Source organism: Dreissena polymorpha, chromosome 4 (genome assembly GCF_020536995.1).
Source record: "Dreissena polymorpha isolate Duluth1 chromosome 4, UMN_Dpol_1.0, whole genome shotgun sequence".
Lineage (NCBI taxonomy): Eukaryota > Metazoa > Mollusca > Bivalvia > Myida > Dreissenidae > Dreissena > Dreissena polymorpha.
The window spans coordinates 51,689,006-51,703,290 of NC_068358.1; the positions used below are offsets into that span (position 1 = coordinate 51,689,006).

The window sequence follows — 14,285 nt, forward strand, 5'->3', positions numbered from 1 at the left end:
TGAAATGGCTGTATAGTGATGTCACTTATTCTCACCTGTTTAGTGATGGCACTGATTATCACCAGTATAGTGATGGCACTGATTCTCACCTGAATAGTGATGGCCCTGATTATCACCTGTAAAGTGATTTCACTGATTTTCACCTGTATAGTGATGTCACTGATTCTCACCTGTATAGTGATGTCACTGATTCTCACCTGTAAAGTGATGTCACTGATTCTCACCTGTAAAGTGATGTCACTGATTCTCACCTGTATAGTGATGTCACTGATTCTCACCTGTATAGTGATGTCACTGATTCTCACCTGTAAAGTGATGTCACTGATTCTCACCTGTATAGTGATGTCACTGATTCTCACCTGTAAAGTGATGGCACTTGCTCTCATCTGCAGGTAGTTCTTGCGTTCCCAGCGTGCCTTGGCCCACCTCTGCAGGAAGACCACTCTCTTCATGATGGCCCGGTGCAGGCACTCATCTATGTACAGCTTTTCTGTCTCCCGCAAGAACACCTGAATAATCCTTTTACTACTCAGATTGGAAATTTTACCCATTCCTAGTACCTTAGAAAATCAAATTAAATTTAAGACCATCCTTACTAGATTCAAGTTTCAAAGCCTTCAGTTCCAACCTTCAGATACCGATGAGAAGGAAATAGCACAAAACCTGAACACACAGCGAGTAACTTGCAGGCTGTTGTTGTTTTTTATGCTGGTTGCATTGAGGCATTTTCAATATTCTTCTGAGTGGAAAAGGATTAGAGATGAGGCAAGAATCGGGTCAGATAGTATTTTATTGCCCTATTGTTGGATTTTTTACTTTTTTCTGCTATATTTTCTAGTATTACTGTGAATTGCAGTGTGTGGGGCTTTATTATAGTTGAAAAGTGTATTAAAGGTAGATGAACATCAGCTCACAGGGGAGTACAGTCACAAGATGATTCAATGAATAACAAGAAAATGAAGAATATTAAGGAAATTGTTTATAAAAATACCATACGGTGCTTTGGTTAGATGTCTTTTAAATTAATTTCATGAGATAAAACTGCCAAATGCATTCCTACTATCACAGCTTGTCTGTGACTGACAGAGTGATTTTTTTTTCACTTTCTACAAACAATCGTGACTGCTGTGGCATATGCAAATTATAGAAACTTTATCTTTGCATACAAATTTTTCATGTTCCAATAAACAACATATATTTTACATACAGGGTCTTAAATGACAATAAGTCAAAGACACAACACCCCCTCTCCCAATGAATTCCATGGTACCTCACCTTGGTTATACCGATCTGGTAGTTGTCTTTGTTCATGTTCATGTTGTCCAGAAAAGTAGCCACATCCCTCTGGTTACTTCGCAAACCATTTGGCAGTATGATCTTGTACATCTGCACAAACTCCTTTAAGCAAGAAAATATTTCAATTTGAGAGACACGTAAAATCATTCTTGAAATATTCATATTAATACAAGAACAAGAGAACCGCATAACGGGTGCCAATGCTCGGCTGTAAAAGCTTGTCAGAATTATTTTTTTTCTTTTTAAAGAGGTGACAGTGACCTTGACCTTTGACCTAGAGACCCAAAACTGGGTGTGGCGTGTAGAACTCATCAAGGTGCATATACATATGAAGTTTCAAAGTTGTAGGTGGAAGCACTTTGATTTTACAGCCAATGTTAAGGTTCAAGCACAACGCCTACGGCGGACGGCTGACGGTAAGCTATATACAACAAAATATTAGTACAATAACTCTATCCAACAGGAAACAAATGAGAAGTGAAATGTAAAGCATTTGTAGGAAAGACAATGCACATTCATACTCAAGTTGCAGATTCTCTTGCCTGTTGTTGGTCTAAGATTAAAAACCGAAGAAAAAACATACAATCTACAGAAATAGTATGTATGTTTGAAAATATATCATCAAATCAACAAAAAAACACAGGCACTTATCACCTCAAATGTAAGTCGATAGTTGTAGCCAGACTGTCGTATCCGCACTGTGGCCAGCATGCCGGTGTATCTCAGCTGTCGTAAGACCAGCACGTCATCAAACCGGCAGGGCAATTTCTCTGCATTTGACTTAATACACCGAATGAAGAACGGGTTGGCCTGATTCAGGGCATACATCAACCGGGACAGTGACCACTGTTGAAATGGAAAAATGGAATAGCAAAAAACATTTTATTTGTTATTTAAGAATTATCTTGGAATATTGTACACTTCAACTGTAAATTCTAACAACATACATATATATTCTGAATCTCCATTTAAGACAATGTGGAGTTTGCTCTGTTCATTATTATTCCATTTGAATATTAATGTATGCAATATGCAACTAGAGCTTTGTCACAGACGTGACGAATACCCCCACATGCCGCATCGACACATAATATTTTGCATGTCGTCTTCACAAAAAACAGCTGACACCATGCTCAATTTTTAAAATGCACTAAGTGACCCCTTGACGTAGTTTTTGACCTAGAAAGGCCTATGTTCTAACTTTGCCTTAACATCATCTCCATAAAACTTCTGACCAAGTTTGGTGAAGATCGGATGTAAACTACTTAAATTAGAGAGTGGACACTATGCTGAATGTTAAATAACGTGTACTAAGTGACCCCAGTGACCTAGTTTTAGGCCCGGAAAGGCCCATGTTCAAACTTGTCCTAGAGATCATTTAGATAAAACTTGTGACCAAGTTTGGTGAGGATTGGATGAAAACTACTTGAAGTAGAGAGCGGACAACATGGTGAGGTTTAAATTGCACTAAGATACCCCGTGACCTATTTTTTGACCCGGCATGACCCATATTCAAACTTGACCTAGACATTATCAAGATACAACTTCTGACCAATTTTGGTGAAGATTGGATAAAAACTACTTGAATTAGAGAGCGGACAACATGGTGAGGTTTAAAACACACTAAGTGACCCCATGACCTAGTTTTTGACCCGGCATGGCCCATGTTTGAACTTGACCTTCACATCATCTAGTTACAACTTCTGACCAAGTGTGGTGAAGATCGGATTTAAACTACTTGAAATAGAGAGCGGACACCCATGCTTAATGTGTAAAACGTACTAAGTGACCCTGTGACCTAGTTTTTGATCTTGCATGGTCCATGTTCAAACTTGGCCTTCAGATCATCTAGATAAAACTTCTGACCAAGTTTGGTGAAGATCGCATGAAAACTATTTGAATAAAGGAAAGGACACCATGCTGAATGTTAAACAAGAGCACCGCCTTGCGGGTGCAGACCGCTCATCTATTTTCTTTTTAAAGGTGAAGGGACTCTCATTTTCAATCACAAAGGAGGGAGGGGCGGAGTGAAGAGGGGTGTATAGTGTGGGGGGGTGGAATTTATTACATTTTCTTCCAAAAATGCGAAAAAAACACACACAAAAAATTCGGGAGGGGGGGGGGTGGGTGGGGATTTTCGGGTGCGATGGTTGGACGGTATTTCAAACATAAAATAATAAAAATAAATATTTGTGTTTTTTAACCGTTTCAAAAAAAAAAAATTGGGGGTGTGGGGTGGAGGGGGGGTATAGTGTGAGGGTGTGGTGGTCATTTGTGAGATGATCTTAAAAAAAAAAAAAAAAAAAATTGGGGGGGGGGGCACGATCAATCAAATCTAATCATAAATAAAGAAGTTATGGCAATTTTAGCAAAATTTAATAATTTGACCTTGAGAGTCAAGGTTATTCAAAGGTCAAGGCAAAATTCAACTTGCCAGGTACAGTAACCTCATGATAGCATGAAAGTATTTGAAGTTTGAAAGCAATAGCCTTGATACTTAAGAAGTAAAGTGGATCGAAACACAAAATTTAACCATATATTCAAAGTTACTAAGTCAAAAAAGGGCCAAAATTCCATAAAAATGACAACCAGAGTTATGCAACTTGTCCTTTTACTGTACCCTTATGATAGTTTGCAAGTGTTCCAAGTATGAAAGCAATATCTATGATACTTTAGGGGTCAAGTGGACCAAAACACAAAACTTAACCAAATTTTCAATTTTCTAAGTATAAAAAGGGCACATAATTCTGTCAAAATGCCAGTCAGAGTTACATTACTTTGCCTGCACAGTCCCCTTATGATAGTTAATAAGTGTTGCAAGTATGAAAGCAATAGCTTTGATACTGTAGGAATAAAGTGGACCTAAACACAAAACTTAACCAAATTTTCAATTTTCTAAGTATAACAAGATGTGTTTGTGAAACACAATGTCCCCCTATATGATGTTTGACATTGTAGGATGACCTTGACCTTGTGAAGGATGACCTTGACCTTTCACCACTCAAAATGTGCAGCTCCATGAGATACACATGCATGCCAAATATCAAGTTGCAATCTTCAATATTGCAAAAGTATTCATAAAATAAGCGATTTGGGCCACATATATTTGACCTCTGACCTTGAAGGATGACCTTGACCTTGACCTTTCACCACTCAAAATGAGCAGCTCCATGAAATGCACATGCATGCCAAATATCAAGTTGCTATCTTCAATATTGCAAAAGTATTCATAAAATGAGCGATTTTGGTCACATATAATTGACCTCTGACCTTGAAGGATGACCTTGACCTTTCACCACTCAAAATGTGCAGCTCCATGAGATACACATGCATGCCAAATATCAAGTTGCTATCTTCAATATTGCAAAAGTATTCATAAAATGAGAAATTTTGGCCACATAGATTTGACCTCTGACCTTGAAGGATGACCTTGACCTTGAACTTTCACCACTCAAAATGTGCAGCTTCATGAGATACACATGCATGCCAAATATGAAGTTGCAATCTTCAATATAGCAAAAGTTATTGCAAAATGTTAAAGTTGGCGCAAACAGACAGACAGACCAACAGACCGACAGACAGACAGGGCAAAAACAACATGTCCCCCACTACTATAGTGGGGGACATAAAAAGGGCACATAATTCTGTCAAAATGCATGCCAGAGTTATCTAACTTTGCCTTCCCAGTCCCCTCATGATAGTAAGTAAGTGTACCAAGTTTGAATGCCATAGCATTGATACTTTCTGAGAAAAGTGGACCTAATGTAATGTTATGTTGTTATACCTATTCATGTGACAGAAAATAATGTGTATATTTGTGTATTAAGACGATGTACTTATGTATAAGTCTGAATAAACTGTCTGTCTGTCTGTCTGTCTGTCTGTCCTAAACGCAAAACTTAACCAAAATTTTCAATTTTCTAAGTATAAAATGGGCACATAATTCTGTCAAAATGCACGCCAGAGTTATCTAATTTTGCCTGCCCAGTCCCCTCATGATAGTTAGTAAGTGTACCAAGTTTGAATGCAATAGCATTGATACTTTATGAGAAAAGTGGACCTTAACACAGAACTTAACCAGACGCCGACGCCAACGCCGACGCCAAGGTGATGACAATAGCTCATAATTTTTTTTCAAAAAATAGATGAGCTAAAAACTCAGTAAGTGACCCCATGACCTAGTTTTGACCCGGCAAGGCCCATGTTCACTTGGCCTTAAGATCATCTAGATACAACTTCTGACCAAGTTTAGTGAAAATCGGATGAAAACGTCTTGAATAAGAGAGCGGACAACATGCTGAATGTTTAAAATGCACTAAGTGACCTTGTGACCTAGTTTTTGACCTGGCAAGGCCCATGTTCAAACTTGGCCTAGACATCATGTAGATACAACTTCTGACCAAGTTTGGTGAAGATCAGATGAAGACTACTTGAAATAGAGAGCGGACAACATGTTGAATGTTTAAAACGCACTAAGTGACCCCGTGACCTAGTTTTTGACCCGGCAAGGCCCATGTTCGAACTTGACCTACACATCATCTAGATACAACTTCTGACCAAGTTTGGTGAAAATCGGATGAAAACTTCTTAAATAAGAGAGCGGACAACATGCTGAATGTTTAAAACACACTAAGTGACCCCATGACCTAGTTTTTGACCCGGCAAGGCCCATGTTCGAACTTGGCCTAGACATCATGTAGATACAACTTCTGACCAAGTTTGGTGAAGATCAAATGAAAACTACTTGAATTAGAGAGCGGACAGCTTTATACGGACAGACAGACCGACCGACAGACTGACAAGTTCACTCCTATATACCTCCCTAAACTTCGTATGTGGGGGTATAATGAAAAAGTAAGAAACGCTACATAAAACAAGGGCTGTTTGTAAAACATGCATGCCCCCCATATGGGCTGTCAGTTGTAGTGGCAGCCATTGTGTGAATACGTTTTTTGTCACTGTGACCTTGATCTTTGACCTAGTGACCTGAAAATCAATAGGGGTCATCTGCAAGTCATGATAAATATACCTATGAAGTTTCATGATCCTAGGCCTAAGTATACTTGAGTTATCACCGGAAACCATTTTACTGTCTCGAGTCACTGTGACCTTGACCTTTGACCTGGTGACCTGAAAATCAACAGGGGTCATCTGCCAGTCATGATCAATGTACCGGTGAAGTTTCATAATCCTAGGCAGGGATTTTTTTTTTGCCGATTTTATAGCCGAAATTTGGCTATATTCCCAATCGCAAAAAGTATACTTTTTTCTTAACCAAATTTTCAATTTTCTAAGTATAAAAAGGGCACATAATTCTGTAAAAATGCACGCTAGAGTTATCAAACTTTGCCTGCCCAGTCCCCTCATGATAGTAAGTAAGTGTACCAAGTTTGAATGCAATAGCTTTGATACTTTATGAGAAAAGTGGACCTTAACACAGAACTTAACCAGACGCCAACGCCAAGGTGATGACAATAGCTCATAACTTTATTTTCAAATGACCTTGACCTTTGACCTAGTGACCTGAAAGTCAATAGGGGTCATCTGGGAGTCATGATCAATGTACCTATGAAGTTTCATGATCCTAGGCATAACCGTTCTTGAGTTATCATCCGGAAACCATTCTACTATTTCGGGTCACCGTGACCTTGACCTTTGACCTAGTGACCTGAAAATCAATAGGGGTCATCTGCGAGTCATGATCAATGTACCTATGAAGATTCATGATCCTAGGCATAAGCGTTCTTGAGTTATCATCCGGAAACAATTTTACTATTTCGGGTCACCGTGACCTTGACCTTTTACCTAGTGACCTCAAAATCAATAGGGGTCATCTGTGAGTCATGATCAATCTACCTATGAAGTTTTATGATCCTAGGCCTAAGCGTTCTTGAGTTATCATCTGGAAACCATCTGGTGGACGGACATACGGACATACATACGGACGGAACGACATGAGCAAAACAATATACCCCCTCTTCTTCAAAGTGGGGCATAAATATACAAATACAATTATGACGCTTCAAAAGAAATTGTGTCTTGTGCATTATGCGTCCATGGTAGATCCAGACCAGAGAGCAGTATGTCAGAAGCTTCCCTGTCCACTGATGTGATCAAAAAATATTGACTGACTTTAATTGGACAAGGAAGCTGCAGACCAGACTGCCATCCCTAATTAGCCTTTGGGGACCGCATAGGCTAATCTGTGACGACACTTCACTCACATGCATTAAACGCAGTTTTGCCAAACTGTGGCTCAGTGTTGTCAGCTTACCTGGAACTGCTGTCCTACACTAGGAGGTTTCTGCTTGTTGTTACCCTTGCCCCCGATGTACATGGTCCGCTGAGCGATTGCTTTCAGAGTCTTGATGTCTGAGAACATCTAAATCAACAAAAACAACATAGGGCATGTGTGCATACATAAGAAGCTGTGTCATAAAGTAGGTCAATAGATTAATTTGGAAGACTGTACATTGTTGAAAATAAGGGTCTTGATGTCCGAGAACGACTACAACAAGAAAAGTGTAGTATGCACATGTAAGAATGCATGTCATGGAAGAAGTTTAATAGGTTAATTTAGAACACTAATGTAAAATATTGAAATAAGGCTCTCGATATCTGCGAATGTCAAGTAAATAGGTATATTGCCGGACAGTGAATATACAACATAACTTAAGGCTAAAACATATTTAATCCCATTTAACATTTCCACCCACATACCAATAAATAAATTGACAATTTCATCATCTGCTTAAAAACATATCTTTGATAAATACATCAAGGTTGAATGCAGCCTTTGATGGTTGTTGCCCATAAGATCAATGTAAATGTGTGGTCCTTGAGTTCTAACATTTGAACAAGATAATATTAATTATACACAATTAAAAGACAAAGGAGTACAAAACTAATGTTTGCTGTCTTTAGGAACTTTAGTTATCCTTCCCCTCCTTAGAAACATATTGAAAATGGGTATATGCAACCAGCATAAAACCAGAACAGCTAACAAGTCACTCACAGTCTGTTCAGGTTTTATGCTATTTGCTATTTGTCAATATCTTATGGTTGGAAAAGAAGGCTATGAAACTTGAATTTTATATAAAACAAGAGATGTGTTTGTCAGAAACACAATGCCCATTTCTGTGCCGCTTTGAAGCCATATATTTGACCTTTGACCTTGAAGGATGACCTTGACCTTTCATCACTCAAAATGTGCAGCTCCATGAGATACACATGCATGCCAAACATCAAGTTGCTATCTGAAGCGACATAGAAGTTATGAGCATTTTTTGAAACCTAAATGCGAAACCTAAATGCAAAGTGTGACAGAAAGACAGACAGACGGACGGTCTGATCACTACATGCCCTCCTTCGGGGGCATAAAAAGGTCTAAAAATAAATTAGATTTTCAAACACATCAAAGTGCGTATCCGAGAAGTAAAGGGTTTACACATTAACATACTTACAGTTTGAGGTCTTGACTTGGGCTTGAATGACTTGCTCTTCCTGTAAAGTAAATCTGTATTCTGTACTGCACTGTCTACATTAAACATGGGATCTGCATTTTTCAAAATAAGCCTTGCTCAGGGAAAACAAGGCATAATGCATGTGGGTAAAGTGCCGTCCCAGATTAGCCAGGGATTACACTGCTTTTATGGCATTTTTGTTAAAAGGAAGTGTCAGCACAAAACTGTGTGTATGCACAGATGACTGAGAGCACAGTTTAATCAGGGGCCACACTTTACTTTAAACCATGTTTTCTATGAGAGAGGATAATAAAGACAAAGGTCATTGAGCAGCAGCATCTCTCCATGTTTTGATTTGTAGAGGTATTTCAACAACATCCCTTAGACTCAATCAAATTCAGTCACAATGGGCTGCTAAATTAATAGCCAATTTTGAAAATTATGTATATGCTTGATACTGTATGTATCATATACAATACTATCGCGTTAATCTTTCAAAAGATATCAGCCACACTCTGGGAACATTCTGCTTCATGCATATAACTAAAGTATTGTCCCAGATTAGACTGTGCAGTCTGCACATATGACTAAAGTATTGTCCCAGATTCAACTGTGCAGTCCCCATATGACTAAAGTATTGTCCCAGATTAGACTGTGCAGTCGGCATATGACTAAAGTATTGTCCCAGATTAGACTGTGCAGTCTGCACATATGACTAAAGTATTGTCCCAGATTAGACTGTGCAGTCCGCATATGACTTAAGTATTGTCCCAGATTAGACTGTGCAGTCCGCATATGACTAAAGTATTGTCCCAGATTAGACTGTGCAGTTGGCATATGACTTAAGTATTGTCCCAGATTAGACTGTGCAGTCCGCATATAACTAAAGTATTGTCCCAGATTAGACTGTGCAGTCCGCATGACTTAAGTATTGTCCCAGATTAGACTGTGCAGTCCGCATATGACTTAAGTATTGTCCCAGATTAGACTGTGCAGTCCGCATATGACTTAAGTATTGTCCCAGATTAGACTGTGCAGTCCGCATATGACTAAAGTATTGTCCCAGATTAGACTGTGCAGTCCGCATATGACTTAAGTATTGTCCCAGATTAGACTGTGCAGTCCGCATATGACTAAAGTATTGTCCCAGATTAGACTGTGCAGTCGGCATATGACTTAAGTATTGTCCCAGATTAGACTGTGCAGTCCGCATATAACTAAAGTATTGTCCCAGATTAGACTGTGCAGTCCGCAAATGACTAAAGTATTGTCCCAGATTAGACTGTGCAGTCCGCATATGACTAAAGTATTGTCCCAGATTAGACTGTACAGTCAGCATATGACTAAAGTATTGTCCCAGATTAGACTGTGCAGTCCGCATATGACTAAAGTATTGTCCCAGATTAGACTGTGCAGTCCCCATATGACTAAAGTATTGTCCCAGATTAGACTGTACAGTCCGCATATGACTAAAGTATTGTCCCAGATTAGACTGTGCAGTCCGCATATGACTAAAGTATTGTCCCAGATTAGACTGTGCAGTCCGCATATGACTAAAGTATTGTCCCAGATTAGACTGTGCAGTCTGCACATATGACTAAAGTATTGTCCCAGATTAGACTGTGCAGTCCGCACAAGCTTATCAGGGACGGCAATTTAAGCCTAGACTGGATTTTCATTTAAAAGAGCCTTCCTTCAGCAAAGAAACAAATTAAGAGTTGTCCCTGATAAGCCTGTGCAGACTCAAAGGTAAATATGGGACATAACTTTACGCACATTCATTAAGCATGTTTTCCCAGTGGCTCCTGTCAATTTAATTTCTGTATGTGCCAAACATCTAGAACAATTTGGAATATATTGAAAGTTTCATAAATACTTCATATTGCTTTTTTTCATTGAAACATAACGTTGTCAATTTTAGGCAACATATTGTCTTCTGTTATTATGTAATATCATGCAGAACGATGGAAATATGCTGCAATCTTGTTGTTAAAAAAAAAAAAAACACTAAATATTTTAGAGCAACACAGACAAATCAGATCCTGCAGTCCTGCAGTCTGAGCTTAATACACAAAGAAAATATTATAGCCATAGAAAAATATAAATTAAAGCAAAGTGTAATATTATCACATTAAAGATCATATACAAGTCAAATTTAATTGGTCAATACATGAACTAAAAGACATCATAGCAAAATAACTTAATGTAAATCAAGCACATGCCAAAACAATGCAAAATAGAATATTGTAATGAGATGAAAGCCTTCTGCTAATATAATTCAGCATAACGAAAATAAGCAATGCTAACAGCAGGCTTGCAAGCCAAATACATGTTAAAATCATGCTTTGACAATTCAGTCTTCATCTCCAGGAGATTACATAGCAAAAAGAAATATGCAACAAGAGCACCGCATAACAGGTGCCAACGCTCGGCTGCATGTGCAGTTTTGAATATAAATGAAAGCTTGTCAGATTTTTTTAGAGGTCACAGTGACCTTGACCTTTGACCCAAAAATGGGTGCGGCTTGAAGAACTCATCACAGGGGTCATAACAGGACAAGACTGGCAATCCTGACAACAAGCCGGGGGTCTGGGGGCCACCATCAGGATCCAGGGGACCAGCAAAGCCCCCCCCCCCCGATGAAAATTGATTTTAATCATTTTCAGACACTTCTAGATTGCATTTCCAAGCAGTTTTAAATGCATTTTATTATAGCAAAAGAAAGATTTTTTTCCAAGAATTTACTTATATTTTTATTTTTGTATAGTCTTATGGGCAGGGTCCCTTATTTTATTTGGGACCATCAAAGCAAAATGAAACTCAAAAGAGAAAGAAGTCACATACCAATGATACCATTCTCGAAAGATGCTTCAGATTCTCAACAAAATAAAAATTTGCAATAAAAAAAAATCATTAAAAAGTACAACTTAGCCCATAATACAAACAGCACTACAGAATATCACATAAATATTATATATTATGAACGATTTCCATCTAAAAACTGATGCCAAAATTAACCAAGATTCGCTCCTACCCCCCCAACTCCCCCCCTTAACAACACTCCTTGACTTCTTATTGATCTCAAAAGTGACCCTGGTGCCTTGAAATCCCGATTTGCAGATCAATCCGGAATATTACGACCCCTGTCATCAAGGTGCATCTACATATGAAGTTTCAAAGTTGTAGGTTGAAGCACTTTGATTGTAGAGCAAAATGTCAAAGTTTTAGCACGACGCCAGCAGACGACTAGCTGGCTATGACAATACCTCGATTTTCTCTGAAAACGCCGAGCTAAAAATGTATGGTAAGGATACAGACCCTTAAAAACTAAAAACAAGTACAGGTAAGGATTGCAATTTGATATTGGAAAGGTTCTAAACTAACCTTTCGAACCTTGTATTAATGCCTTGAAAAATTTATTATATATTTGATAATTTTACATTGACATTTAAAAAAGCTTGTTTTTTATAGTCTACATTTCAAGATCCAAATGTAAAACTAATGTACCTTACATGTAAATGATAACAGAAATGTCAACATTTTACATTCATCTTTCATGTCTTTGCTTTAAAAAGCCACAGAGCTATATATGTATATAACCTGTAAACTATTAGTTGTAATTCTGTAATAACACCAAAGCTGCATTTCCCCCTACATTGACGTGAAAGTGTTTGCCAGAGTGCTACTATAAGGACATACATCATCACACGGTTTGCTCTCCTCATGACCTTGACCTCATCCTCGGAGAGATATGGGTCAACTGGACTCCTGAGGGGCCCAGAGTGGCGCTTGGGCCCCAAAAACGCTGCCCCCTCATCCGTGTTGTCATAACAGAACGAATCCCCTGCATAGCCCCCGTGTCGTGCATCATGCAAGGGGGTGTGCTGTGGGGATTTGTGATGAGCAGGTCGCGAGGGAGAGAGGTGAGTGGAGCTATAAATACAGACGGCATCACAACATGTAGGAATACACAAATCATTCCAGTTATGTTATCAAGATCAATTTAGACATGAAATTTAAGAAAAGACATGCTAGGCTTATATATTTTCATAGACTAGATTTAAATGTATTCTCCATTTATTTTGACGGACTAAATAATTCTATCCAATTAATACGGAAATTTGGCTCCTTAAAGCACTGTTTTCGTCTCCTAAATAATATGGAAAAGTTGACTCACACTGATTTCAGTTTGTTAGAAAAGTTTAGATATTATTTTGAGGTATAATTTTGTTGCATCTCAGCTATTTTATTTTCTATTGAAATGATTGCATCTTTCATAGTTTCCAATTGAGCAAGTTGTTTTTGATGTTGTTGTTTTTTAAAGTATTCATTACATTTTTAAAAGGATATACATTTTACAAATTATTGTCAAATTTTTGTAATAACAAATTTAAAGCTTTATCATAAAGGTATATACTTTATTCAATCACAAATGTCTTATTCTGGCTTTTCATAATAGTTGCACGCAAAAAACATCAGTTCAAAATGGGAAAATAACAGGCAAATTAGAAATTGAATGCAGAGACACAATGTTATATGACAAACATCATGCTAAAATGTGTCTACAGCCATATGCAGCCAGCAGTCAGACAGGAGCTACCTTGTTTACTATCACGTCATGCAAGGTTTTGTGGTCACATCAGCAAACAGAGTAGCTCCTCACCAGACTGTAAATGCATAGGCAAGTTTGGAGCTACGCTGGCCGCATATGGCATAAGACACAGGTCATAAACACATTTTATTTAAAATTTAATGGTCTTGAAATATTTGATTTAAGAAAAATGCTTGATGAAAAAAAAAAGAGTAAAATTTTCATCCGGAAAGTTGCTTCAGACATGTCTTAATGTAAGAACATCAATTTCTAAAATAACTAGAGCTTTGTCACAGACGTGACGAAAACCCCCACATGCCGCATTGACACATAATATTTTGCATGTCGTCTTTACAAAAAACAGCGGACACCATGCTCAATTTTTAAAACGCACTAAGTGACCCCTTGACCTAGTTTTTGACCCAGAAAGGCCCATGTTCTAACTTGGCCGTAACATCATCTCTATAAAACTTCTGACAAAGTTTGGTGAAGATCGGATGTAAACTACTTGAATTAGAGAGCGGACACCATACTGAATGTTAAACAAGAGCACCGCCTTGTGGTTGCAGACCGCTTATCTATTTTCTTTTTAAAGGTGAAGGGACTCTCATTTTCAATCACAATGGAGGGAGGGATGGAGTGAAGAGGGGTGCATTGTGTGGGGTGTGTGGACATTTATTACATTATGTTCCAAAAATGCAAAAAAAAGGAAAAAAAAAATCGGGGGGTGGGGGGGGGGGGGTGGTGGGGGGGTGGGGGGGTGGGGGGTGGGGATTCTTGGGTGCGATGGATGGAGGGTATTTCAAACATAAAATAATAAAAATAAATATTTGTGTTTTTTAACCGTTTCAAAAAAAAAATTGGGGGGGGGGTATAGTGTGAGGGTGTGGTGGTAATTTGTGAGATCTTAAAAAAAAAAAAAAAAATTAGGGGGG

General features: G+C 38.3%; 1 protein-coding gene across 3 annotated transcripts in view; it reads right to left on the reverse strand.

Moving 5' to 3' along the window:
- The window catches only part of LOC127879691 (unconventional myosin-IXa-like), a 139,602-nt gene that overhangs the window by 62,984 nt on the left and 62,333 nt on the right, over positions 1-14,285 (reverse strand). For all 3 annotated transcript variants that reach the window (XM_052426683.1, XM_052426682.1, XM_052426681.1), the window contains exons 18-23: positions 12,459-12,692; positions 8,760-8,799; positions 7,571-7,678; positions 1,951-2,142; positions 1,276-1,398; positions 360-509 (exon numbers count right to left, since the gene is read on the reverse strand). In XM_052426683.1, the coding sequence (XP_052282643.1) occupies positions 360-509; positions 1,276-1,398; positions 1,951-2,142; positions 7,571-7,678; positions 8,760-8,799; positions 12,459-12,692 (847 nt within the window). The remainder of the gene's footprint in view (positions 1-359; positions 510-1,275; positions 1,399-1,950; positions 2,143-7,570; positions 7,679-8,759; positions 8,800-12,458; positions 12,693-14,285) is intronic.